This window comes from Ursus arctos, unplaced genomic scaffold (genome assembly GCF_023065955.2).
Source record: "Ursus arctos isolate Adak ecotype North America unplaced genomic scaffold, UrsArc2.0 scaffold_2, whole genome shotgun sequence".
Lineage (NCBI taxonomy): Eukaryota > Metazoa > Chordata > Mammalia > Carnivora > Ursidae > Ursus > Ursus arctos.
Window position 1 is genome coordinate 74,212,694 of NW_026622874.1, and position 22,056 is coordinate 74,234,749.

Consider the following 22,056-nt stretch of genomic DNA (forward strand, 5'->3'; position numbering starts at 1 on the left):
GGAATAAGAAAACAGACTGTAGGGTCACAAGTCCCAAAATGTTATCTCTTAGTGGTTGGACTAGGAGACCTTGATGTCTTTTTGCTTTTTCTTCTTCAATTTCCCATCTTCTGAAATGACCATCTATTACTTGAGTAATAATGATAAGACAAACAAAATGTCTTACCCCAGCTACATTGCTCTTTGCAAGTGGTACTACTTTGGGGGTAGTGAAACTGTGCCTACTAGCTGTTTTGGGGGGTTCTGTCCTTGGCAGGTGGGGGACTGACGACCCATAGGGCCCAAGCAGCATGCTTGTTGCTTTCCTGGAAGGAGACAGACACCTCCCTGGGGCCTGGGGTCGAGGGTCACATCTTTGTGCTGTGCCCTCCACATGGTCAGGGCCAGGGGGTTGGATGTGGTTGCTGAGGCCTGCTTTTCTCTTTGGAACTCCTCTTGAGCATTTTAATTAGCAAGGATTTATTGCCCCATTAATACTCCTTATCTCAGGAGGCGGGGGATCTTGCCACGCTGACGAGCTGCTGCTCTTGTGGAATGGCTTGCTAAGGGAGCTGGTTTTTGCTTTATTTACCCATTTTTGTTTTGGGCTGTAGTGGTGGCGGTGGGTGAGTTATAGTGAGGCCCCCAGAGTGTGGGGGGACCCCAGCAGTCCCCCACAATCGATTGCAGTGTACCTGCCCATTTTCCCTTTGTGTGTGCCGCCAGTAGGGCCAGTGTAAGTGTCCCTTGAGCCTGCTTGTTGTGTGAATATTTGTTGTATGAATGAAACACTCCCAGTGACCTAAGTCTCAGGCCGAGGCCCGAAGGCTCTGTGCTTCAGCTTCCAGGCTAAGGCCGTCCTTTTCCTTGGCAGGCACCGGAATCGGGGGAAGCTGAGTGACCTGGTGGCCGAGCACCTGGACCACCTGCACTATCTCAATGACATACTGATCATCAACTGTGAGTTCCTCAACGACGTGCTCACAGACCATCTGCTCAACAGGCTCTTCCTGCCCCTCTATGTGTACTCCCTGGAGAACCGGGACAAGGTGGGGCTGGGGCCTGGCCCCGCCGTGCCTGTGGGCTGAGGGCTGTCTTCAGGGGGAGGAAGGGGGAGGAACGGTTCCCTTGAATAGGACCAAACTTTGCAAGGGACCAAGGCTTCGAGCCTGAGAGAGATGCTTTCAAAGCACACTGGTTTTCTTTCCTTTCCTTTTATTCCCTGGGGGAGGAGGGGTAGGTGGAGAGAGGGAAGTCTGGGAGGGAGTGTGTGTGTGTTGTGGGGGGTGGGGGGAGCTATAAAAGTGAATGAGAAAAGAACACTGACACCAGAAGGAAACAGGAAACCTAGGTTTTTGGTTTCTGTGCATCTTTCTCTGGAGGTATTCTCATCCCCAGTAACTTCTGATAGCCGCCAGAGCAGATTGATCTGCAGAAGATCCAGCCAGCCACAGAACTTGCACAGAATGGGTGGGAAGGGATGGAGTGCGCTTCGGGAAAAGATCCCAGAGCAGTGACTGTCCGCACTTAGGCTCAGAATCCCATGTGGGTATTGAAATGCACATTCCCGGGGGCCCGCTCTCCATCTCAGGGATTCTGGCTCAGTGGATCTGTAGTGGGCCAGCAGTGTGCATCTTTACCCTGTCTCCCCCCCCCTCCCCCACAACATCCCCCGGGGCGTTCTGAGCTGGCGGTTCTCAGATCCTACCAGGAGTAGTCTTTTCCAGAGTTCAGGGGCAGAGACTTCAGCAGGAGGCAGGCTGGAGCCAGTTTGTTACTATGCGGGGGCTCAGGCCTCTGCGGATGTGCCCCGGGGGGTTGTAGCTTTCTTTTTGGAGATGGAACATGGAGATTGTTTCTAAAAACCAGTAAATAGAAAAAAATTGCAGCCCTAACCAGATCTCTCAGAGGTAGCTCTGGGAGGCTGAGAGAAAGCATGGGACTTGGAGTTTTCAGACCTGGGTTCAAATTCTGCTTCTTCCCTTTCCTCACTCTGTGGCCTTGGCCAAGGCAGCTAACCTCTGTGAACCACAGCAGGGTCCTGAAGATCCTCACAGGGTTGATACAGGATGGAGCACGTTGAAGTTCAGTACAAACGAGGGGCTTTTCCGAGGCCAGAGTACCTCAACCCCTCCTTGCCCCATTTTGAAAGCTCTTCCTGAGAAGAGGCCTCTCCTGTGGGGCAGTGGGCTCTGTGCCCCAGCTAAGGGAAACTCACATTCCTGGTAATTTAAGGAGCTAGAGTTCTTCTCTTGGACCCAGCCTCTAATTCGTGACTAATGGTGAAGGATTTCTCAGGTGGAAAAACAGAGGCCTGGAGAATGGTATCGGATGGGATTAGATTGCGAATTTATTTTGCAGAGTGGACTTTACACTAGTACCAGGAAAGAACAGCCTTGGGGGCGTGAGGGAAGTGGGGGACAGGGCGTCTCACCTTCAGACAGGTGGCTTTTGGCTTCATGTATTTTGTGCTGCTCGCATGTGTGACCTGGACTTCTCTCTGTCTCTTTCCCCTAATCCTCACTAGGGAGGAGAACGCCCGAAGATCAGCCTGCCAGTTTCTCTCTATCTCCTGTCACAGGTATGGTTCATCATTTGTCTGTGTCCCCAGCCACATTTGGGGGTCCTTTGGAGGACTAGGCCACATCGCCCTGTCTTCTTTCTGCGTCCCCCCATCTTGAAGTAAAACAACAATAAAAGGGAGGGGGCTTTCTGTTTTCCAGACACTGAGCAGAGGGGCTGGTATCTTCTTCATGGTAGTGGGTAGACATTGAAAGAGAAATGAAAAGTAAACCAAACCTGGTACTTATGTGCTTGGTTTTTACCATGGGGACTGAGGTTTTTAAACAACCAAGGAGTGTTCTAAATACTCTGGAAATGTGGGCGGCATGGGTCTTATTCACGGCATTTTGAAATAAGCCCCAAACTGCAAGGTCCAGTGTGTGTATCCTGCGGCAGCCTTGGTTTAACAAACTTCCACTAATGAGGCTGTTTTTAAAGACTTTTGTCATGGTTGTAGTTCCCAGATTACCTTCTGGAAGGTATCTTGTAGCAGCCTCCATTCCCAGATTTGTGTCTTGAGCCAATTTGTCTGCCTCCCCCTCCTTAAACAAGTGTGTTTCCTTCTCGTAATTATGTAATATTTACAAGAAGGGAAAAACTCCATGGTGACCCAGTTACATAACTTTAAAAATATTTTTATTACAAGCAGTCCAGACTTTCAGGCCATCTCATTAGACTGTCAAGTAGTCAAACGTTTGACCAGAGCTCTGTTCCCACTTCTGCAATGGCGCAGGTATTTATTGGCTTTGCTGAGAGAATGTCCTTCTGCCTTGGTCCCTGGGCCATTTGGAGATTGAGCGGGGCTGAGAAGCGTCGCAGCCCTGGCCTCCCCCGTGGTGTCTAAGCCAGTCGGGGTCCACGCGCGGCCTGCTCCTTGCTCCCCCCCGGAGTCTTGTCCTGGGGGCTCTGTTTGCTCGGAGCTCCGCACCGGTGCCCACTCCTTCTGAATGCCCTTCTGTGCGATGGAGCTCGGTGCAAACCCCAGCCTCTCCTGGCACCCTTTTCCGCCGCCTCATTACAAATCTGCCCGAGCCTCCTGCTTGGGATTCTGGGAGTCTGGCAGGGCCCGAGCAGCCAGATGCTCAGCCACAGGAATCCCGTGGAAAGCACTCCCAAGACCCTGTAGCTGTTGGAGTGCTGCACGGACAGAGTCCCCTCTGAGGAGCGCGCGGTCAGGCCATACCCTTTCCCTGAGAACCCCTTTGCTCCTGTTTTCTTCGAGAAGGACTAGCAACTCAAGCACCAAGTCACCTGTCTCAGTATCTCACAAAAAAGTGTAACGTGCGATTCGGCGTTCTCAGCTGAAGCAACAGGGCTCATCCTCCCCTGCATTTTCAATGAGCTTTTTCATGTTGATTCCCAAAATGTGTGAAAACCTCGAATCAGGTAGAAATCTCATATCTTTGGTCCCTGCATCAAAGCGTCCTTACAAAATATTTGACAAGCACAGCTGCAGAACCAAGAAAATTCATGTTAACGATGCTAATTTAGTGTGACCGGGGATGCTGTCCTTGGAGAAGTCTCCCTCTTACTCCCGTTCCCCAGGCACCTGGTCCCATTCCCCAGATGTAGCAGTGTTTCAGGGTCTGACTCAACTAACTAACTTACTTTCTTTCTCTTTCTTTCTTTCTTTCTTTCTTTCTTTCTTTCTTTCTTTCTTTCTTTCTTTCTTTTTCTTTCTTTCTTTCTTAACAATGTTTATGTTTTTAATAAATTTTTTAAGTTAAATATTTCAAACAGGTGAAAACCAGGTTTTCTTTCTACTTTTGCTTCATTGCCCGAGTTCTGTCCCCAGAGCCCAGTATAGTTACAGGGTTTTCCTGTGCCCTTCCAGAGACATTGCCTGCAGGGGGGGGGTTCTCAACTGGGGGTGATTTTGCCCCCCCGGAGATGTTTGGCAGCATCTGGAGACAGTTCTGGTTAGGTAGAGGCCAGAGATGCCGCCATACATCCTACAATGCACACGACAGCTCCCCAGCAACAAAAAGTTATGGCCTCTATGGCCAGTGTTTAGAAATCCTGTTCCATGTGTATGTAAACAAATGCAGATGTGCACACACAGCCTTTTTCTGTATAAGCGGCAGGTACGTCCCAAGCTGTGCTACACCACTGGTGTTGTCTTTATATTTTACAACAAAGTAGCAGGTGTGTCTCAGCCAGCTTTGCTAGGCAGTTTTGACCACCCTGATTCCCAAAGCTGTTCTTCTGAGTGTTGGACAACAGGGTGGGGTAGCAGGGCCATCCCAGACAGCCCAGCGCCTTCTGCTTTTGCATGCTGGCACAACTAGGCCCGACTCTGGCTCGTGTGGCTTTCCTTCCCCACAGTGTCCACACCTACCAGCGCTGCCATGGAATCTTGGTGTGCTGAAACCCACCGCGGGGGTCAGAGCTCATTCCAGCGATGGGATCTCTGGGTAGCCGACCCTTTGCCAAGTCCTTGATTGGAACAAGACTCGCCGGCCCCTTCTTCCCGTATAACTGAAATATTGGGCCTGTGCCTTCCAGTCTTAGCATAATCAAATTTGACACTAAAATGCCTGTGGAGAGGAAGGAGTGTGCTGGTTTGGCTGCTGCGTTCCCACGTTGCTCCACTTCAGGCAGATTTGGCTTCACCCAGCCATGAGGGACAGTCTTGCTTTAATGAACTTCCTTCCGCTGGGGAGCAGCCAGCCAAATAGGCGAGAGTCTGAATGAAGGAGGGGCCGACCCTGGAAGGAGAGAGGCATAACTGGCTTCTCCTAAATGGGACCCATTCTTTGGATTTTGCTTCACGGGGAATGCTGCTTAACACGGGACCTAAGTAGCCCAGTCTAGTTGTTTCTGATCCAGGAAGGAAGCGGTGGAGAGATTGCAGGCTGTAATGCAAATCTGATGTCTTCTTTCTCACCAGGTCTTCCTAATTATACATCATGCACCCCTGGTGAACTCGTTAGCTGAAGTCATTCTGAACGGTGATCTGTCTGAGACGTACGCTAAGACCGAACAGGATGTTCAGAGAAGTTGTGTAAGTCATTAGCGTTGGGACTGTTCCTAGACCCTGATAAGAAGCCGCTGCTCATTTTGCTCATGTGTGTGTTTCTCTAAAACCAGAAACCAACATTCTGCCTGTACGGCAACGATGATGTGTAAGCTGGTCTGGGATTCAAGGAACCTAATCAGAATCTTGAAATGTGTACCCAGGAAAACTTGGGTTGGGTACTGAGTGGATCTGATTGATCGTGTGTCATTGAACAGGAAACCGTACTCCTCTGGGCCCCAGGTTATGTATCTGTGAGATACTGTTACTGGGACGGAATGAGAGAATACCTTGTCTAAGGCACAAATACCTACAGAGACTGGACAGAGAACATCTATGAATGATGTGAGCCCCCGTGAGAGATCAGTAGGGAAGGGTGGGGACTGTGGCAAGTTGGAGAGCGTATGCATCGTCTGTCAGCAGCTGCTGTTCCACCCCCGCCTGCAGTTCTGCAGGAATATGGATGCAGTAGTGCCTGGTTTCCTCATGTTTCCAGAGAAGCTGGAAATCTGCCTTTGGATGCAAACACTCCCAAGTTTTAAATGATCACCCAGCTGTGGCCTAAACAGAGCATGTCTGTGGTTTGTGCATGTTTGCGCATTTTGTGCTCTGCTAAAGGAAGGCTCCCGAGACCCGTGTTAGGATTTCTTCCAAGGTTTTCCCAGCTTGGCCCTTGTGTCTCTGGCCTGTCTTCCCTCCTACCATCCTGCTTCTGTGTCCTGAGCTTCAGGCTTCCTTGGTACCAGTGCAGCTTCCTTTTTCCCCAGCATGCCCTGTGTTTCTGCCTCTGTCCCTGTGCCTTTACAGTACCTGCACCCTGGAAGGCCCTTGCTCCTAGTTCCTCTCCTTGAAGCAGCTTTCAGCAGCTCTGGCAGGCATCTCGTCTCCTCGTATCTGTTGCAGCTTGGGCTTGGCATTTGTGTCTGAGATGAGCACAGTGTTTCACACAAAGGCTGTTTCGTGAGCGCTCTGTGTCTGCAATAGGCACAAAGGTAAAAGGGCTAGGTTTGCCCTTGGGCAGTCGGCTCTGTTGCCATACCTGAGCTAGCAGGTGGGTGGAGAATGCTCCTATAACATGAAAGGCCAGGACCGCCCGGAGTGCAGCGACGGGAGTCCCTGCCCTGCTGGTTTTTCTGGTGTACGGCGGCTTGCCCGGGCCATTTTGCTGTTTAAGGGAGTCATAGAGCTTCTGAAAAGGTTCCCAGAAACTTTCTGTCCTTGGTGGTGGTGGCATTAGTTCAGCTGAGTTGAAAGGGGCCCTTTCATGGCCCCTGTCTGGCCTATCCCTTCTTTGATTCATTCAACAAGTGTTTATTAAGCCCTTTCTTTGGATCAGGCACCATGTTAGCTCTGCGAATATACAAAATCCTAAAGAGGATTTGTCTTGTTGGAGCTTTATAGTCGGGTAGGAGAGACAGATGTTGATCAAATAGACAAATAAATATACTATCGTAAGTCTTACAAGTGCTCTAAAGGAAAGGAGTAGCTCTTGGCAAGAGGGTGTAACCTAGAGGCGACAGGGGTGACGAGTGTTGAACCGGGAAGGACTCCCCTCGGGGCCCGTGCCAGGGCACCACAGATGAGAAAACGTGGGGCTGACTTGGTGTTTATGGAGCTGGAGGTATTTTTCTGCAACTCTCTTGAACTCCGTCTTGCTGACCAAATGCGAGCGGTGGCGTGCTGACTGCGTAGAACCCACGGGGCCTCCCGGTCAGGGCTGCCGAGGGCCTGCCAGCCAGTGGCTCCCCTTGGACATGTTGTTTCACCCCATTTAGAAAACAGGGAGAGCAGGTCCTACTCCAGAGGGCGTTGGTGAGGACGGGAGGGAAATACATCGAAAGTGTCCATCAAGACCCGAGGGGTCCAGTACAGCCCTCAGAGCTGTTTGGTTTGGTCTTTGCAGTATTTGAAAGAAAATTTTATGAATGACCAACTTTAACATTTAGGAAGTTTCACAGGAAAATCCAGATCTTGGGATTGCGTTGAAGAGTTAGCAGGTCTGGTCCTCATTATACACGTGTTTCCGCAGCAAGCTTCTCCGAGGTGGCCCCCGCCATCAGACGAGGCATGTGTTTGCCATCGGACGTGCCCAGTCCCCACGCAGCCTGCTGTAGACCCGTACGGCATTTACATTAATAGCAAGCTGGGATGTACTGAGTCCCTCCGGACTTTCTTTGGTCGCTGCTTGGGCTTTGTCCCAGAATGTCTTCCCGTAAGACATTCAGTGCCACAGTTTGACTTGGTGTTCCAAGAGATGAATGCAGAGATCTTTGGGGTGCTGGGGTTTGCAGGTTTTTTCATTGCGACTGATAGGCATGCAGCTGTGAGAAATAATCATACCCTTGCCCTTGTCATCCCCCAGTGGTCACATCTTGCAAAACTCTAGTACAGTATCACAGTGGGATACTAGCCTCAACGCTTGGGGTTTGCAATGTGAGCAAAAGCAAATTGCACAAGGTTCCTGGCAACCGCTCAGCTTGGGATATCCACTTTGGTCGAACCCTCTAATGGGAGGGAGCATTAGGAGATCTGTTCTTTCTGTTCTTTCTCCCTCCGGCCTCCTTTTGGGATGAAGTTCCTGCCTCCGTTATGATAGACACACAACTGCTCGTTGTGGTGGGCGCCTGACCTGAAAATGAGATTGTTTTGAGCATGGAAGGAATTGCCGGCCCAAGTGAAAGTGTCGGCTTTCTGCTTCCGGGTATCGCCTTTCCCTGGGTGCAGAATCGAACTTTGTTGTGTTCGGATGACTGCACTTGAAACTTGGGCAGAGTGGAGGTGAACCCCATTTATGACTTGGTTGACAATAGTCCTGGTAAGATTCACCTTCCTTCCCTCTGAGCAAGAACGGTCTCCTATTGTTTCCTGCCTAACTCGGATGTGGTTTGATCATGCTTGTTTTAAGTTTCTTGATCTTTTTTAACCTACTTTCTCCTTCCCGTAATTTGTAGATAAGTTACTGGTATTGCTTCATTTTTACCAGCAGACCTTTCACAAAACCAAACCAAAATTGAAGAGAGAGAAGCAGAGGGAAGAGCAGAGTTATTTGAAAAGTCTGTAATTTAGGGTTAAATTCAAAACACATCAGCATGGTTAGGTAAATGTCTAATTGAAATTCATCTGTGCATTAAAATCATATGGTTCCTGCTAAGGGCCAGTTTGCTATAATTCTGATGCAGAGCAGATCCTGTTTCTTGTTGAGGGAAATAGAAAAAGAGAACACTAATCCTGAAACTGCTAACGTCTCGTTATTTTTGCAACATGAACATATAGATGAGATTATGGGATATGCATCGTTACCTACAGGTGCTTTTTTTTTTTTTTTTTTTAAAGGGCCTGTTTTTGTCCTCCACTTCTGTGGAATAGTTTCCTCCGTTTTCCACTCATTCAGTCCGTTTCTGAAGCAGAGACGCCGTGGTGCACAGGGAAGACATGACCCCTGGCCTCACTGGGCTTCCCAGGCCGGAGGGGGCCGTGTCTTGGAGATGCTGGCGTCACCTGTGCCATCATGGGCTTGCTGGAGATGCTCAGGGGTGCTCACTGCAGGAACGAGCAACTCGATGGATGAACTGGGGGTCGGGTCACAAGGGCTCTCGTGATGTTCTTAATGACTCTGAAAACAGAAATAGCTTCAGAGCCTAACCCTCACATGCCGTCTTCTCTTTGCTCTGCGGCAGGCTTTTGGGAGGGAGTGTTAGAGCAGGTTGCTTTTCGTACTCTTCTGCTTCTTGCCTTAAGGGACAGTCTAGTGGAGTGGACTCTGGAGTTAGGCTGCCCAGCCCACCCAAGTCCTGGTTCCTGGTTTCACTAGGTATGCCCCAGGGCAAGTTAGTCTACCTCCCCAGGCCTCCGTTTCCTCCCTTCTCCGCTTAGAATAAAGGACATGGGCCTGCATAGAGGATTAAATGCAGGGTAGAGTGCTTCTGCTAAAGCTTAGTGCACATCAAGACCTAAATATTAGATGTTATCAGTACAACTATCTTAGTTTCTGAAGCCACGCAGCAATCCCGTGTTCCCTACTTGGGACCTCCCTTCTTGGGATGATTAAGGTAGAGGCACACTTAGAACACCCCTTAGGGAGGTGCCTTATGACAAGACACAAAGACACCGAGGGCCGGGTGTTAGCAACAATGATGACAATGATAGCACTAACAGTTAAGTGTTGCTGTTTGGTGGCAGTGGGCTGAGCTCTGCATTCCTGGCTCTGCAACTCAGCCAGCCCCAGATTCGATCTCTGGAAAGTGCAAATGCTTAACCAGCTTATATGTGTTCCTGTGGTTGGATGGTTGTGAATTCAGAATGGGGACTGAGAATCCTGGGGCAGAATAGGCTTGTTTGTCCCAAAATGAGGATGTCGACCACCCCTCTATAGGCACCAGTTCAGCCAGTTGCAGTGGTCTCCAGGTGATTCTCTCGGGATCCCAAAGAATGCGGGAGTGCACAGCTAAAATGTTAGCTGCCAGTTCTCTGCATGACATCTGTCTTCCTGGGAGCTGGGTCAGCTGCTAGCAGAACACTCATCGGGTCGTGGCATATGGAGCCAGCAGCTGAAAAACTAGCAGTCTGACTCCTCCGGCTTCCATGTCTGCAGAAGCAGAGCACTGGTCGTTGGCTTGGGTCCCCTGATCACTGTTGCAGGGCTGTCTTTGCAAACCAGGCTTGAATCAGACGTCAGCCGGGCCTTCTGCATATTGAATGCATCACACAGAGTAACTCCGTTTGCAGCCCGAATTAGAGTCCCACTGAATCTTTCAGTGACCCTGACCTTACTCATGATCCCTGGCTAATCAATGCTGCTTCTGAAGCGCACACATTGTTCTTCCTGAAAGTGGTAAGAGGCTTCTGGGAGACGGCTGATGGTGCACACCGAAGGGAAAGACAGACCGCTATAAATCAAGGGCCTTAATTGGCACAGATACAAACATTCCCACAAAAGAATTCAAACTCACTGTGTATTCTACCTTTCTTGCGGGGCTGTTGTGGTCTGTCCCCTCATCCCTGAATGGAATGCTAGGTCCCTGTCACCACCGGTGCCCGCAGAAGTAGTGAGCGTGGCGGTACTGATTCATGCGTAAGAGGATGTGACAGAATCAAAGAGAATCCAGAGTGTAGCACCTTCCATTTACCGAGTAGGGTGCTGTCGTGAATGGGAGACCTCTTAGAAGCAGTCACCTCTTCCTTTCTCCTGTGCAGGTGGGGCTGGACAGTTGACGGAAGTCCCATAGTATGGAGGCTCACGGGGGAATAGCCTTTAGCCAGCGCTGTGGCTGACCACCTGGGGACCAGGGAGGCTGCCTCTGGTCCAGTGAGCCCGAGAAGGGCCAGGGGTTCTTGGAATGGCCATATATGGGAGGAGCCAGCAGGGAAAAGCAGAGTGAGTAAAGTGGGGGTGAGGTAGGGGTGGAGAAGATTCCGTGGCTTGGACCCTAGCTGTCTTTTCTGCAATTGCCGGGCAGCATGACACAGAGTGGGCTGGGGTGGCCCCAAGGCTGGGGACTGCTTGCCCCCTGGTGTGCGGTATTATCATCCTCCCCCTCACCCTCCCCAATGTTGAATGGGGACCGTCCCTAGCCTGCATTGAGCCATTGGTGAATTCTTCCAGGTTTCTGTGAAAATTCAGAAAATCGGGGGTGGGGATGGAAAAATGAGGCACCCAGTACTTCTGGTGTCTCTGTCCTGGGACTTGGATAGTTTTTATCAGCCGCCTGGCCTCTGTGGGCATTTGAGTTTTTTCTTTTTTCTTTTTCTTTTCTTTTTTTTTTTAAGATTTTATTTATTTATTTGACAGAGACAGCAGTGAGAGAGGGAACACAAGCAAGGGGAGTGGGAGAGGAAGAAGCAGGCTCCCAGCGGAAGAGCCTAATGTGGGGCTCGATCCCAGAACGTCGTGATCACGCCCTGAGCCGAAGGCAGACGCTTAACAACTGTGCCACCCAGGCGCCCCGGCATTTGAGTTTTTAAACAAGACTCTGAGTTTCTTGAAGCCCGGTCAGAATTACTTATTTATCTATTTGACAAATGATTATTGGACAGGTACCACACACTGTTCTAGGCACGCTGGTGCAGTAGGGAACAAAACAAAGACCCCAGACCTCCCTGAACTTCTGTCATAATGGGAAGAGAGCGGAACAATGAAACTATTAGTAAACATTGTAGCATGTTAGAACGTGAGAAGTGCTTTAGAAAAGCGATAGTAGTAAAGCAGAGAAGGGAGAAAGGGCAGCTCCAAGAGGCTTGAGCGGGGTGCAGTTCTCCATAGAGTGGCTAGGGTAGGGCTCATTGGGAAGATGACAGTTGAGCATAGATGTGAAGGAAGTGAAGGGAGTGAGTCATGTAGATTTCTGCAGGAAAAGCACTTTGGCCAGAAAGAGCAGTCAGTGCAAAGGCCCTGAGGCAGGAGTGTGCCTGGTTTGTCAGGAACAGCAGGGTGCAGCATGGCAAGGCAGAGTGTAGTAGGGTGAGGTCAGTGAGGAACAAGCTTCTGAGGCATGTGGTGCCTTGGGAGCCATTGGGAGACTCCAGAGTTCAGATGAGGAGAAATGGAAGCATCGTAACCTTTGTGTCCCCAGGGTTTAGAATGGCTCCTGCAATAAACGTCAGGTCTTGAAATAACAAATCTCCATGAGGGAATTGAACACCTTGTCTGTAATGAGCCAAGGAGATCCAGTCTTGGTCCGTGTTGGAGTCCTCCTACCGGAAAACTTGGTTTTGCTCAGGGTGCTTTGTCTGATGGGAGGCTGGGGGGCCGCACAGGGGTGAGAAAGGGACACTCCGTTCACTTCCCTCTCCGATGCTCCAGTGGTTTAATGACTGTGAGCCAAGGAGTGGTGTGAATCAACTCACTGCCCAACTGAAGACGACAAACGAAGCAGGTGGACATAACTCGAATCCCGGGAGACAGATTGACTGCCTGCTGACCACTTGCTGTGATGCTCATAACCTTACCCCAGAGGACCCTGCTGGAAACCTCCAGCTTCATGAAAAAGAGAAGGGAAGAGAACGCTACAGGGCTTTATTGGCTCACACGATATTGCCCTGGTCCCACTACCGCGATGGGTCATTCCCCCATAAAAGCAGTGCCCCTCTGTTCAGCACTTCCTGTGTGCCAGGCTGGATGGCTTGCTCACCCCTCTTCCCCCTCCCACATGTGTTTCTGGAGCACCCACACGTTCCAGGCAGGCACTGTGCTGGCCTTGGGATACAGGACGAATGAGACAAACGAGGTCCCTCTCCTGACGTTCTGGTAGGGGGAAACAGACAGTATTAAGCATGTCAACACAGATTGAAGATTTAGATCTGGGAAGAAACAGAAACCAGTTTTGGAAGAGGAAGGTGAGCGAAGGCCTCCCGGAGGAGGTGGCCTTGTTGGGTTGGAGGACTGAAGGGTGAAGAGCTGAGTTGGGGGTTGAGGGGGGCGGAGGACGGGTTGTGACGGGCAAGGCGTGGAAAATGGTGAATCAGACACCTTTGTGGGCATGAGCTGGCTGGCTAGGATCAGAAGAGGGGCCACTACGCAGGAAATACTGGGTCAGTGGGAGACGGGGGTGTTTCTCATCTTGTTCATCTCCTCTGACGTCTCTTTTTAGGTTTCTGATAACCTAGAGTGTGGTGGTATTTTCATCACATTCTGTGCATGAGCTAGACGCCACCCCCAGACCTTAGGTGATCATCCTGTCCTCCCCCAGTGCCTGGGGATGGCAGGTGTCCAGCCCCAGACTCCCATGCTGCTTCTGTTTCATGCCCTCTGTCACCGTCTACAGTGATAGTCACTCCCAGTTTAGCATGACATGTGGGCTTCTGGGCCAAGTGTTTGGGGTAACTGGGAGTTCCCAGTATCCCACAGTTAGTTCTTTCTAGAGAATAACAGTAAAACACTGGCCTGAGGAAATATGCCGCAAGTGTTTGGTGTGTTGTCGTTTACTGAAAGAGTGTATTTAGGGGCGCCTGGGTGGCACAGCGGTTAAGCATCTGCCTTCGGCTCAGGGCGTGATCCTGGCGTTATGGGATCAAGCCCTGCATCAGGCTCCTCCGCTATGAGCCTGTTTCTTCCTCTCCCACTCCCCCTGCTTGTGTTCCCTCTCTCGCTGGCTGTCTCTATCTCTGTCGAATAAATAAATAAAATCTTTAAAAAAAAAAGAAAGAGTGTATTTAGTTTTGCATAAGCCTTGAACACACCTCTTCCATCCTAAGTATCTTGCAATTAATTTCTCCCCCAGCACTCATTAGCTTGCATGCCAGGCACAGCACTGGAGGGACAGACCAGGCAGCACTAGGTGTTGAGAGGGACAGAAACGATGGCTTGGGGATGAGATGAGGCTGGTCTCTTGCAGGCTTGGGAGCACCTCAGACCTTGCTTTCTAGGCAGCCCCAGCACCGTCTTGCTGTTACCTGCTGCTTCTCACACGATCATGGTGCCTGGTGTGTGTGCAGTGCGAGTCCTTGGAGCTCTGGGATCATTCTGGTGCCAGACTGATGGGCATCTCTTTGGGTTTTGCCTCTGCAGCTGTAACACTCCCTGATAATTGGCCAGTTCACGGAGAAGAATGCCACCCTCCTCTTGTTAACGGAAGCGGCCCGTTACCTCTTTCACGCTTCTCCCGATGGGTTCTATTTTCCCCCTTAACATTTGGCAGCATTGTCCAGTTGCCTCTCTGATGTGGTCGCAGCTGTGCGTTCTGGCCATGCGTTGGCCTCAGTTCAGCAGCCTTGTGTTACGCAGGGTTCGGCATGGGCACATGCGCCCAGGGATCAGTCTGGCCTTTATGCTCGCTGATGTTTGCTTGCTGATCCCCACCTTCTGGAATGAGAAGAGGCTCGCTCTGCAGCGGTTATCAGCCCAGCTTCCCTTCACAGCCGGTTGCAAAGCCACGGGCTGTTGGTTATGGTTGGTACAGGCCTGGGTCACCGCGACCCCCTATGACATTTGGAGCCCTGTGTATACGAGACCAAGTGGGGAATCATGACACATTGTGGGTGGCCGTTACGATGGTCAGGTCAGGAGGCTTCCTAGTGAGTGGTATGTCAGCCGTCCCTGAGCTTTTGCAGCATGGGTCCACCTGCTGCTCTGATTAGCCTGACTGGGGCCTGGCTGGGCCCTTACGTCGGCCCTGCAGGAGGCTGGCCCCATGTTGTCAGGCTTGCCAAGTGCTCGTTGAAGGGGGTGAGTGCTGGAGCAGTGCTGCAGAGTTGTCAGGGCTGTGGGCACTGAAGCCAGACTCCCTGGATCCAAATCCTGGCTCTGGCGCTGGCTCTGCTGAGCGGGTGACCTTGGGCCAGAACTTTGCCCTCTGCAGCTCCCACCCTCCCCTAGTCGGCTGTTGGAGGATAAAGCGAGTCAGTGCATGTAGAGTGCTCACAGCAGCACTGGGCACATTTCTGTTGCCCACTGGACATTAGTGATGGTCGTTAGTACCCGGAAGCATGTAATAAGGAGGTGTGCTACCTTTGGGCACCTCACAGCAGCCCTGTGGGGGAAATGCTGCTGTGAGACCTGTTTGGTGCCTGTGGGAACTGAGGCCCTGGGAGAAGTTGGTGAGCGGTGGGACACTGAGTCTGGGCGCTGGCTGCCCCAGCATCCCTGCGGATCCCACCCGGCCTTTGTGCTGCACGCTCTGCCAGTCCCGGCCCCGAGGCTAGAGGCTGGGGAGGCTGGCCAGGGGCCCAGGAGCGCTTTGGGGACGCTGAGTATAGCCCACTAACAAACCAGAAAGCCAGCGAGCAGAAAGTTTGTAGGAGCTAGGGAGCCAGATTTTTTTTTTTTTTTAAAGATTTTTATTTATTTATTTGACAGAGATAGAGACAGCCAGCGAGAGAGGGAACACAAGCAGGGGGAGTGGGAGAGGAAGAAGCAGGCTCATAGCAGAAGAGCCTGATGTGGGGCTCGATCCCATAACGCCGGGATCACGCCCTGAGCCGAAGGCAGACGCTTAACCGCTGTGCCACCCAGGCGCCCCGGGAGCCAGATTTAAAACAGCATGTGATTGCTTTTTAGAAGTTAGCCCCTCCCCTGGCATCTTTTCCACCCCAGTGATCCCTCTGGGCTCGAAGGTGACAAAGTATTTCTAGAGCGCCTCTCTGTGGCAGGTATCGTGCCAGGCGTATTTGCATTCGGGATCTCATTTTAGCTCTGTGGCCGCGTGTGGCGGAGCTGCTGTTGTCTCTCTTTTACTCATGGGGAGACTGAGGCTCATTTGGTCAGGGGCCCTGGACCTGTGAGAGTGAGGTTGGACTTGGGTCTGCCCATACATTGGGCATGTTTCTGTTAGTGTGGCTGGCCTCCTTTCTTAGGGGGAAGACCTTGCTCCTAGTTCTCAAATGCCTTACCAGAGCTGTTTGAACAAAAGGATTCTAGTTGGTTCCTCAGAAGGTGAGCAGGTTAGGCCTGGCAGAGCCTGAAAGGTGAGCTTTCCTAGATCCTTGCGATAGCTCCTACAGAGCCAGACACGGGGGCCACGTCACCTGTCCTAGCCCGTATCCGCCCCCTCTAGCCACCAGCTGCTTCTTCCCGGAGCGGCCTGCCTGCTGTCCCTACGCTGCTTTTCCAGGCCACTCCTTTTCCCTTCCCCACCGAACCACTGAGTAGGTACAAAGAAACGCACTCAGCAGGTTGGATCTACCAGGTACAGAGGCAGGGGTACCCTGACAACTCTCCCCAGGCCATGAGCACTGTGAACTCCCATCAGGAGCCGGTGACTGGAGGGGCCATCCAGCTGGCCCAGCACCACCCCCTGACTTCTTGTGTGCCTGCCGCTCCCTGGGGGGCTGGCCAAGCACATTGTGTCCCGGAGCACCGCTGTAGTCACCAGGCACACCAGCTCCAGTGACCCTGGCCTTGACAGAAATAAAGGGTGAATGGCCAGAGCTCTGAGCTGGCCTTCCTACCATTCTCCTCTCTTCCCAAGTGTTCTGGTGAACTCCTGCTACCATTCAAGACTTGGACCAGTCATTTCCTTCTCGGTGAAGCCCTCCTGCGCTTCCGCCTCCCCTGCCTGGCATAGTTCCTCACTCCTTCCTCTGTGCCCCCGGTGTCCACGTGGACACGCGGCAGACCGCTGCCTGCTCCTGGTGTTCAGTTTGGTGCAGTGAGTGAGGTCAGGCCTCTGGTGACTGCTGTGAATCCAGTCTTCACACTTGTCTCAGTTGTTTCTAGCTTGTATTTAGGGCACTTGGACACTCTGATTTCATTGAAAACTCTGTAGGTAAATGTTTTTTACCTATAGGGATGACGTAAATCAAGTGCAGTGATCTTAGGGTGTCAGTGGCTTTGTGCTTACTATTACATTTGTGTAACTTAGGGCAAGATGGAGATATTTCTGGTAGCTCGTCCTCAGTCTCTAACGCCACGCCCTTTCTAAAGGTGCCTTTTTAAAAAATTGTAAAATACATAAAAAAATAATGGATTACCTATTTTTTTTTTAAAGATTTTATTTATTTGACAGAGATAGAGCCAGCGAGAGAGGGAACACAAGCAGGGGGAGTGGGAGAGGAAGAAGCGGGCTCATAGCAGAAGAGCCTGATGTGGGGCTCGATCCCAGATCGCCGGGATCACGCCCTGAGCCGAAGGCAGACGCCTAACCGCTGTGCCACCCAGGCGCCCGTGGATTACCTATTTTTAAGTATATAGTTCAGTGGCATTAGGTGCTTGCTTTAAAGCTACTCTTTACATTTAAGTGGCATTGGTAATACTTTCTTGGGGTACAAGGACTCGATGACGTAGAAACAACTAGAGGAGAAAGTGAAAGTTCCCCCAACCTCACTGTCTTCTCTAGAAGGGACTGCTATTTGGAGCGTGTGTAGCCCTCCAGACCTTGCTGTGTGCACTGTCACACACAGATCTCTCCACACAGGACAACACGATACAGATGGATATGTTTTTATTGATGATTTGTTTTTATTTATTTATTTATTTATTTATTTATTTATTTTTAAAGATTTTATTTATTTATTTATTTGACAGAGAGAGAGAGACAGCGAGAGAGGGAACACAAGCAGGGGCAGAGGGAGAGGGAGAAGCAGGCGTCCTGCTGAGCAGGGAGCCTGATGTGGGGCTCGATCCCAGACCCTGGGATCATGACCTGAGCCGAAGGCAGACGCTTAACGATGGAGCCACCCAGGCGCCCCGATAATTTTGTTTTTTAAATTGTAAACGGAAACCTGGGTGGGTTGCCGATTGCAGCTTGCTTTTCCATGTGATATCTGTATGTGGCCTTTCTGGGGGGGGTGCCCCCAGACCTAACAGAGGGTGTTCTGTTTGACATCTGGCGCATTAGCGGTGCTGCTGCTTCTCGTGCGTCCAGTGCTTGGGCCTTAGGTGTTTATGTCCTTCTTCCTGACCCCTTGCCCCAGACACCTGTTGCTGTCTGTGCAGAGCCGGCTCTCAAATCCCACAGCCCCGAAAGACCTTAGTTACTGCCAACCCCTGGCGAGTCACCTTCTGGAGTATTTAACTTTTAAACAAGGATGGAAGCCTTAGGGTGGAGGAGTAGAGACTAGAGTAAGGTATTGTTAACTAGCAGGCAGAAGCAGATACTTTAGGGAGCAGTTCGGCTGTTGGGTGACCCCTGTAATCGCGTTGCTGGCCTTCCACTGGCTCTGACCACAGGAGCCAGGCTAAATGCCTAGCCCTAGAGCCCAGGGGTCTCCTGCTACATCCCCTGGTTGGGTAACTGGCTGAATCTGTGCCCCATATCTTCACGCTCCTCTTGCAGCTCAGGCTCCAGGTCCCTGGGAGACGAGCCCTGGGCGAAACCTAAGCTTGTGGCATTCGGGAACTGTAGACCTGATTTGCAGAATACTTGTATGGCTCGCTTTATGAGAAGATAAACCCAAAGCCTCCTGATTTTTGACTCTGAAGTGAGCTGTTCCCCTTCTTTTGGTTAGTTTCATGGCCCTTGCTCTTGCCCTGTGCTAAATTTAGTCTCCCGAGGCTATCAGGCTCCCATTTTCTTCCGTCCCTCACTTTTCTGCTTTGTGGTTCTCTCTCTCACTTTGGGTACAGTATGGGCACACACAGCCATGCATTCACTCGGCAGCAGCCCACTGAGGCCCTGCCCTGCTCCAGGCTCCTGGTTGTGTGTTGAGAGCATAGCAGGGGCAGGGGTAAGGTGGATGGGCCCTTCTCCTGGGGGCTTTCCATTTGGACCATCTGAGATTGTCGACTATCACATGGAGATTCCTGGGAGGCCAGCAGCCGGGAGGCTCTTGACGGGAGCAGCAGGAACAGTCATGAATCTCTGTTCACATTTCCCAGCCAAGACCTGTCAGCTTCTCCATGGTAACTGCGGGGTTTTGATGCTATTAGTATTAAGAAAAATACAATCAGGCTTTTGAATATAAAAGGAAAAATAAACTCCAAAATTCTAATGTCCAAATGATCCCTGAGGAATTTTTTTTTAAAAAGTTAACATGCATACAGGATGAGACATTTCAAACCAAATGGAAAGGTCTAGAAATTAAAAAATTCAAGTGTGCCTGTGTGGGTGTGCACACACAGGACCACCTGCCTTCTCTATCCTGCAGAGATGAAATCCTGCGATATTCATAGGCCGCTTTCCAGGAAAAGCTGTTCACAGCATCATGTGTAGCCTTTGAAAAGCTTTACCTGCAGGGGCCCCCACTGAGCTTCCCCGCTCTTGCTTTTCCACCCTGGTACCGGTTGTATCTGCGCATGTAGGTACCAAAAGACCTGGGTCTCTGTAACATATACGTGGATTCCCATTCTATGCACAGACCGTAATTACCTAACCACTCCCCTCTTGATGGACATTTAGGTTATTTCCAGCTGTTCACTGGGTAGGTTGCATTTTAAAGGTTTGAAATTTCCCTAGTAAACATGTCCTCCTAATACCTGACCATCGAGAAAAGCAGATCCCTTTGGAAAGTTTTTAAATTTATTTTCACAGTTGACACTTATCTTTTTTTTTTTTTTTTTTTTTTTAAGGCAGGGAGAGGAAGTTGACTCTCCTATATTGTATGCTCACTGAAAGAACTTTTATATCCGTGATTACGTTTAGTTCTAGAAGGCCGGAATTATCTGCCCTGTGTTTTAGACAAGCACTCTTGATGCTCAGAGAGGCCCCACAGCTCATGGCAGGGTTCCGCTGGAGATCACACTGCTCTGAGCAGCCCTGGGCCTCACACACTGTTTCGCTTCCCTTTGTCCTGCCACTTCTGTACATCCGAGTTCATACAGAGCTCAGGGAGAGGGTTCTACATCCATCCACGTGAACTTTTGCTTAGACCTTCTAACTGGGTGATGTTTTGCTCTGCATTTATTCTCGGTTTTCTGTTTCGGAAAGCTTTGATTGCGTATGGCATACTCTAAGATTCACTGGGAGTTAAGTGGTGATCAGAGGAAGCAGTGACTTTATCTTGGGACCCTCATTTCGTGGGTTCGAGTCCTTCAGCAGAAGATGAGGGGGCTGTCCAGGGTGGCGTTCGATCATACCGCATCCTGGGTGGGCTCTGATGGATGCTGTCTGTCAAGTGCTGCACGCTCGGGGGCTCCCATCTCTGGGCTCCCGGCTGTTGGCGTCTGTAATGCGCTCTCTGCGTTTCCTCGGCAGTAGAATCCTATCTCAACGTATCTGTCATTTTTGTGGATGTGAATAATCCAAAGTGAATAAATAAAAATTAATGTTTGGATTTGGATGCTAATTTAACTTCCAATTAGGTTTTGTTTTGAGCGTTATTGAAATTAATCTGTGCTCCTTGAACACATTCCACTTATTGGCAAGGTATGGTGGCCCCCAGAGTACAGTTGGTGGTTGGTTGGGGATCAATTCAGAAGATGGATAAACCGTATCAAGATAATGGAAACGTTTTCTTTAAAACTTTTTGCTTTTTTAATGACAAAATGATATCTGGACATCATCCAGATCCTGAAAAGGGAAAAATACTTCAGTCAAAATCCTGCCCCAAACAAACCAGTTTTCTTTCTTTTCTCTCTTTTTTTTTTTCCCCTTCTAGACCCGGTCCATTTGCATGTAAATACTTTTTAAAGGGTGCTGAGCGGGGAAACTGAGTTTGAGCTCCTGATGGAGCACCCTTATTTCAGGAGGAACTTGGGCTTTAGGATTGGGCAAGCTTCAGTTCCAAGTCTGACTCTTGGCTCAGGAGCTGTGTGACAGCGGGCATGTCACTTTGTCCTTCGGAGCCTCTGTTTTCTTATCTGTAAAATGGGAGTGGCGATCCGTCTATCTCATGTTTATTGCCTGGACTGAGATACAACTCTGTTTCCCACAGGATGGGGCATGAGCCTCTGGCAGCACACAGGCATCTTTGATTTCTCTTAGAAAGCCTCCTGCTTTCTCAGGGAAGAACTTCTTACTTTGGGGCCATCCTCCTTCGGGGAGGAGCTTTGATTCCCTGCTGGCACTTGCGAAGCCCCCTTTCTAAAGAGCCAGCATTTGGCTATACACAGTATACCTTTTTCTTTTCTGTTACTTATTTTTACAACAGCAAGAAAACACTGGTGTTCCCTGCCCTGAAGCGGTATACAGTTTCTTTTAAAATAAATTTATTTAAGTTAGAAGTTAGGGGTGCCTGGGTGGCTCAGTTGGTTAAGCGGCCGTGTTTGGCTCAGGTCATGATCTTGGGGTCCTCGGATTGAGCCCCACTTTGGGCTCCCTTCTCAGCGGGGAGTCTGCTTCTTCCTCTCCCTCTGCCCCCCTGTGTGCTCGCTCACTCTCTCTCTCAAATAAATAAAATCTTAAAAAAAGGAAGTCAGTAACACCAGCATGCTGTACTTAAGTCCTAAATTGGGCGGATAGTATGTGGGTTTGAATCCCTGCTCTGCTGCCTCCTGGCTCTTGGACCTTCGGTGGGTCCTTTACCACCTCTGAGCCTCAGTTTTATCATCTGTAAAAGGGAGGGAAACAATAGGATGACCTCGGGGTCGTTGTCAAGTTCAAGTGAGATAATATGGTCAGAGCCCTTAGAACAGCATCTGGCACATGCAAAGTACCGTGAGTGGGTTAACCAGAAGTGTGTTTCCAAACAAGCAGTGGCTTTTGGGAAGCACGTGGCTGGTGTTGGTAAAGTACAGAGTTTCTGACTTAGGGCTCCGGGCTTGTTTTGATGACTTAACAATGGTGGTGTTAATCGTAGTCCCGAAGACAAAGTAGGAGGTAGCCTTTTTCTGTTTCGGAAATAGGATTTCTTGGGGCAGCAACTCTCAGGCAGCTTGACGATAGCGTCTGGCGCGATTCCAAGGTTCCAGTCCCTGTGTTGACTTCCCTAGGCCAAGCCCAGCATCCGGTGCTTCATTAAGCCCACCGAGACGCTAGAGCGCTCCCTCGAGATGAACAAGCACAAGGGCAAGAGGCGGGTGCAGAAGAGACCCAACTACAAAAACGTTGGGGAGGAAGACGAGGAGGAGAAGGGGCCCGCCGAGGATGCCCAGGAAGACGCTGAGAAGACTAAAGGTACTGAGGGTGGCTCAAAAGGCCTCAGGACGAGTGGGGAGAGTGAAGGTGAGTGCGCCCGCGAATGCCGCCCTG

The 22,056-nt window shown here is 50.5% G+C and overlaps 1 protein-coding gene across 8 annotated transcripts in view; it reads left to right on the plus strand.

The window, feature by feature from the left end:
• The window catches only part of CLEC16A (C-type lectin domain containing 16A), a 201,227-nt gene that overhangs the window by 28,016 nt on the left and 151,155 nt on the right, over window positions 1-22,056 (plus strand). For 6 of the 8 annotated variants that reach the window (XR_003321956.4, XR_003321957.4, XM_026520320.4 and 3 more), the window contains exons 7-10: window positions 854-1,028; window positions 2,507-2,560; window positions 5,432-5,545; window positions 21,798-22,029. Coding sequence is in view for 6 of the 8 variants with exons in the window: in XM_026520320.4 (XP_026376105.1) it covers window positions 854-1,028; window positions 2,507-2,560; window positions 5,432-5,545; window positions 21,798-22,029 (575 nt within the window). In the remaining 2 variants the exon portion in view is untranslated. The remainder of the gene's footprint in view (window positions 1-853; window positions 1,029-2,506; window positions 2,561-5,431; window positions 5,546-21,797; window positions 22,030-22,056) is intronic. The other 2 variants (XM_026520321.4, XM_048224586.2) reach the window with 1 other exon arrangement.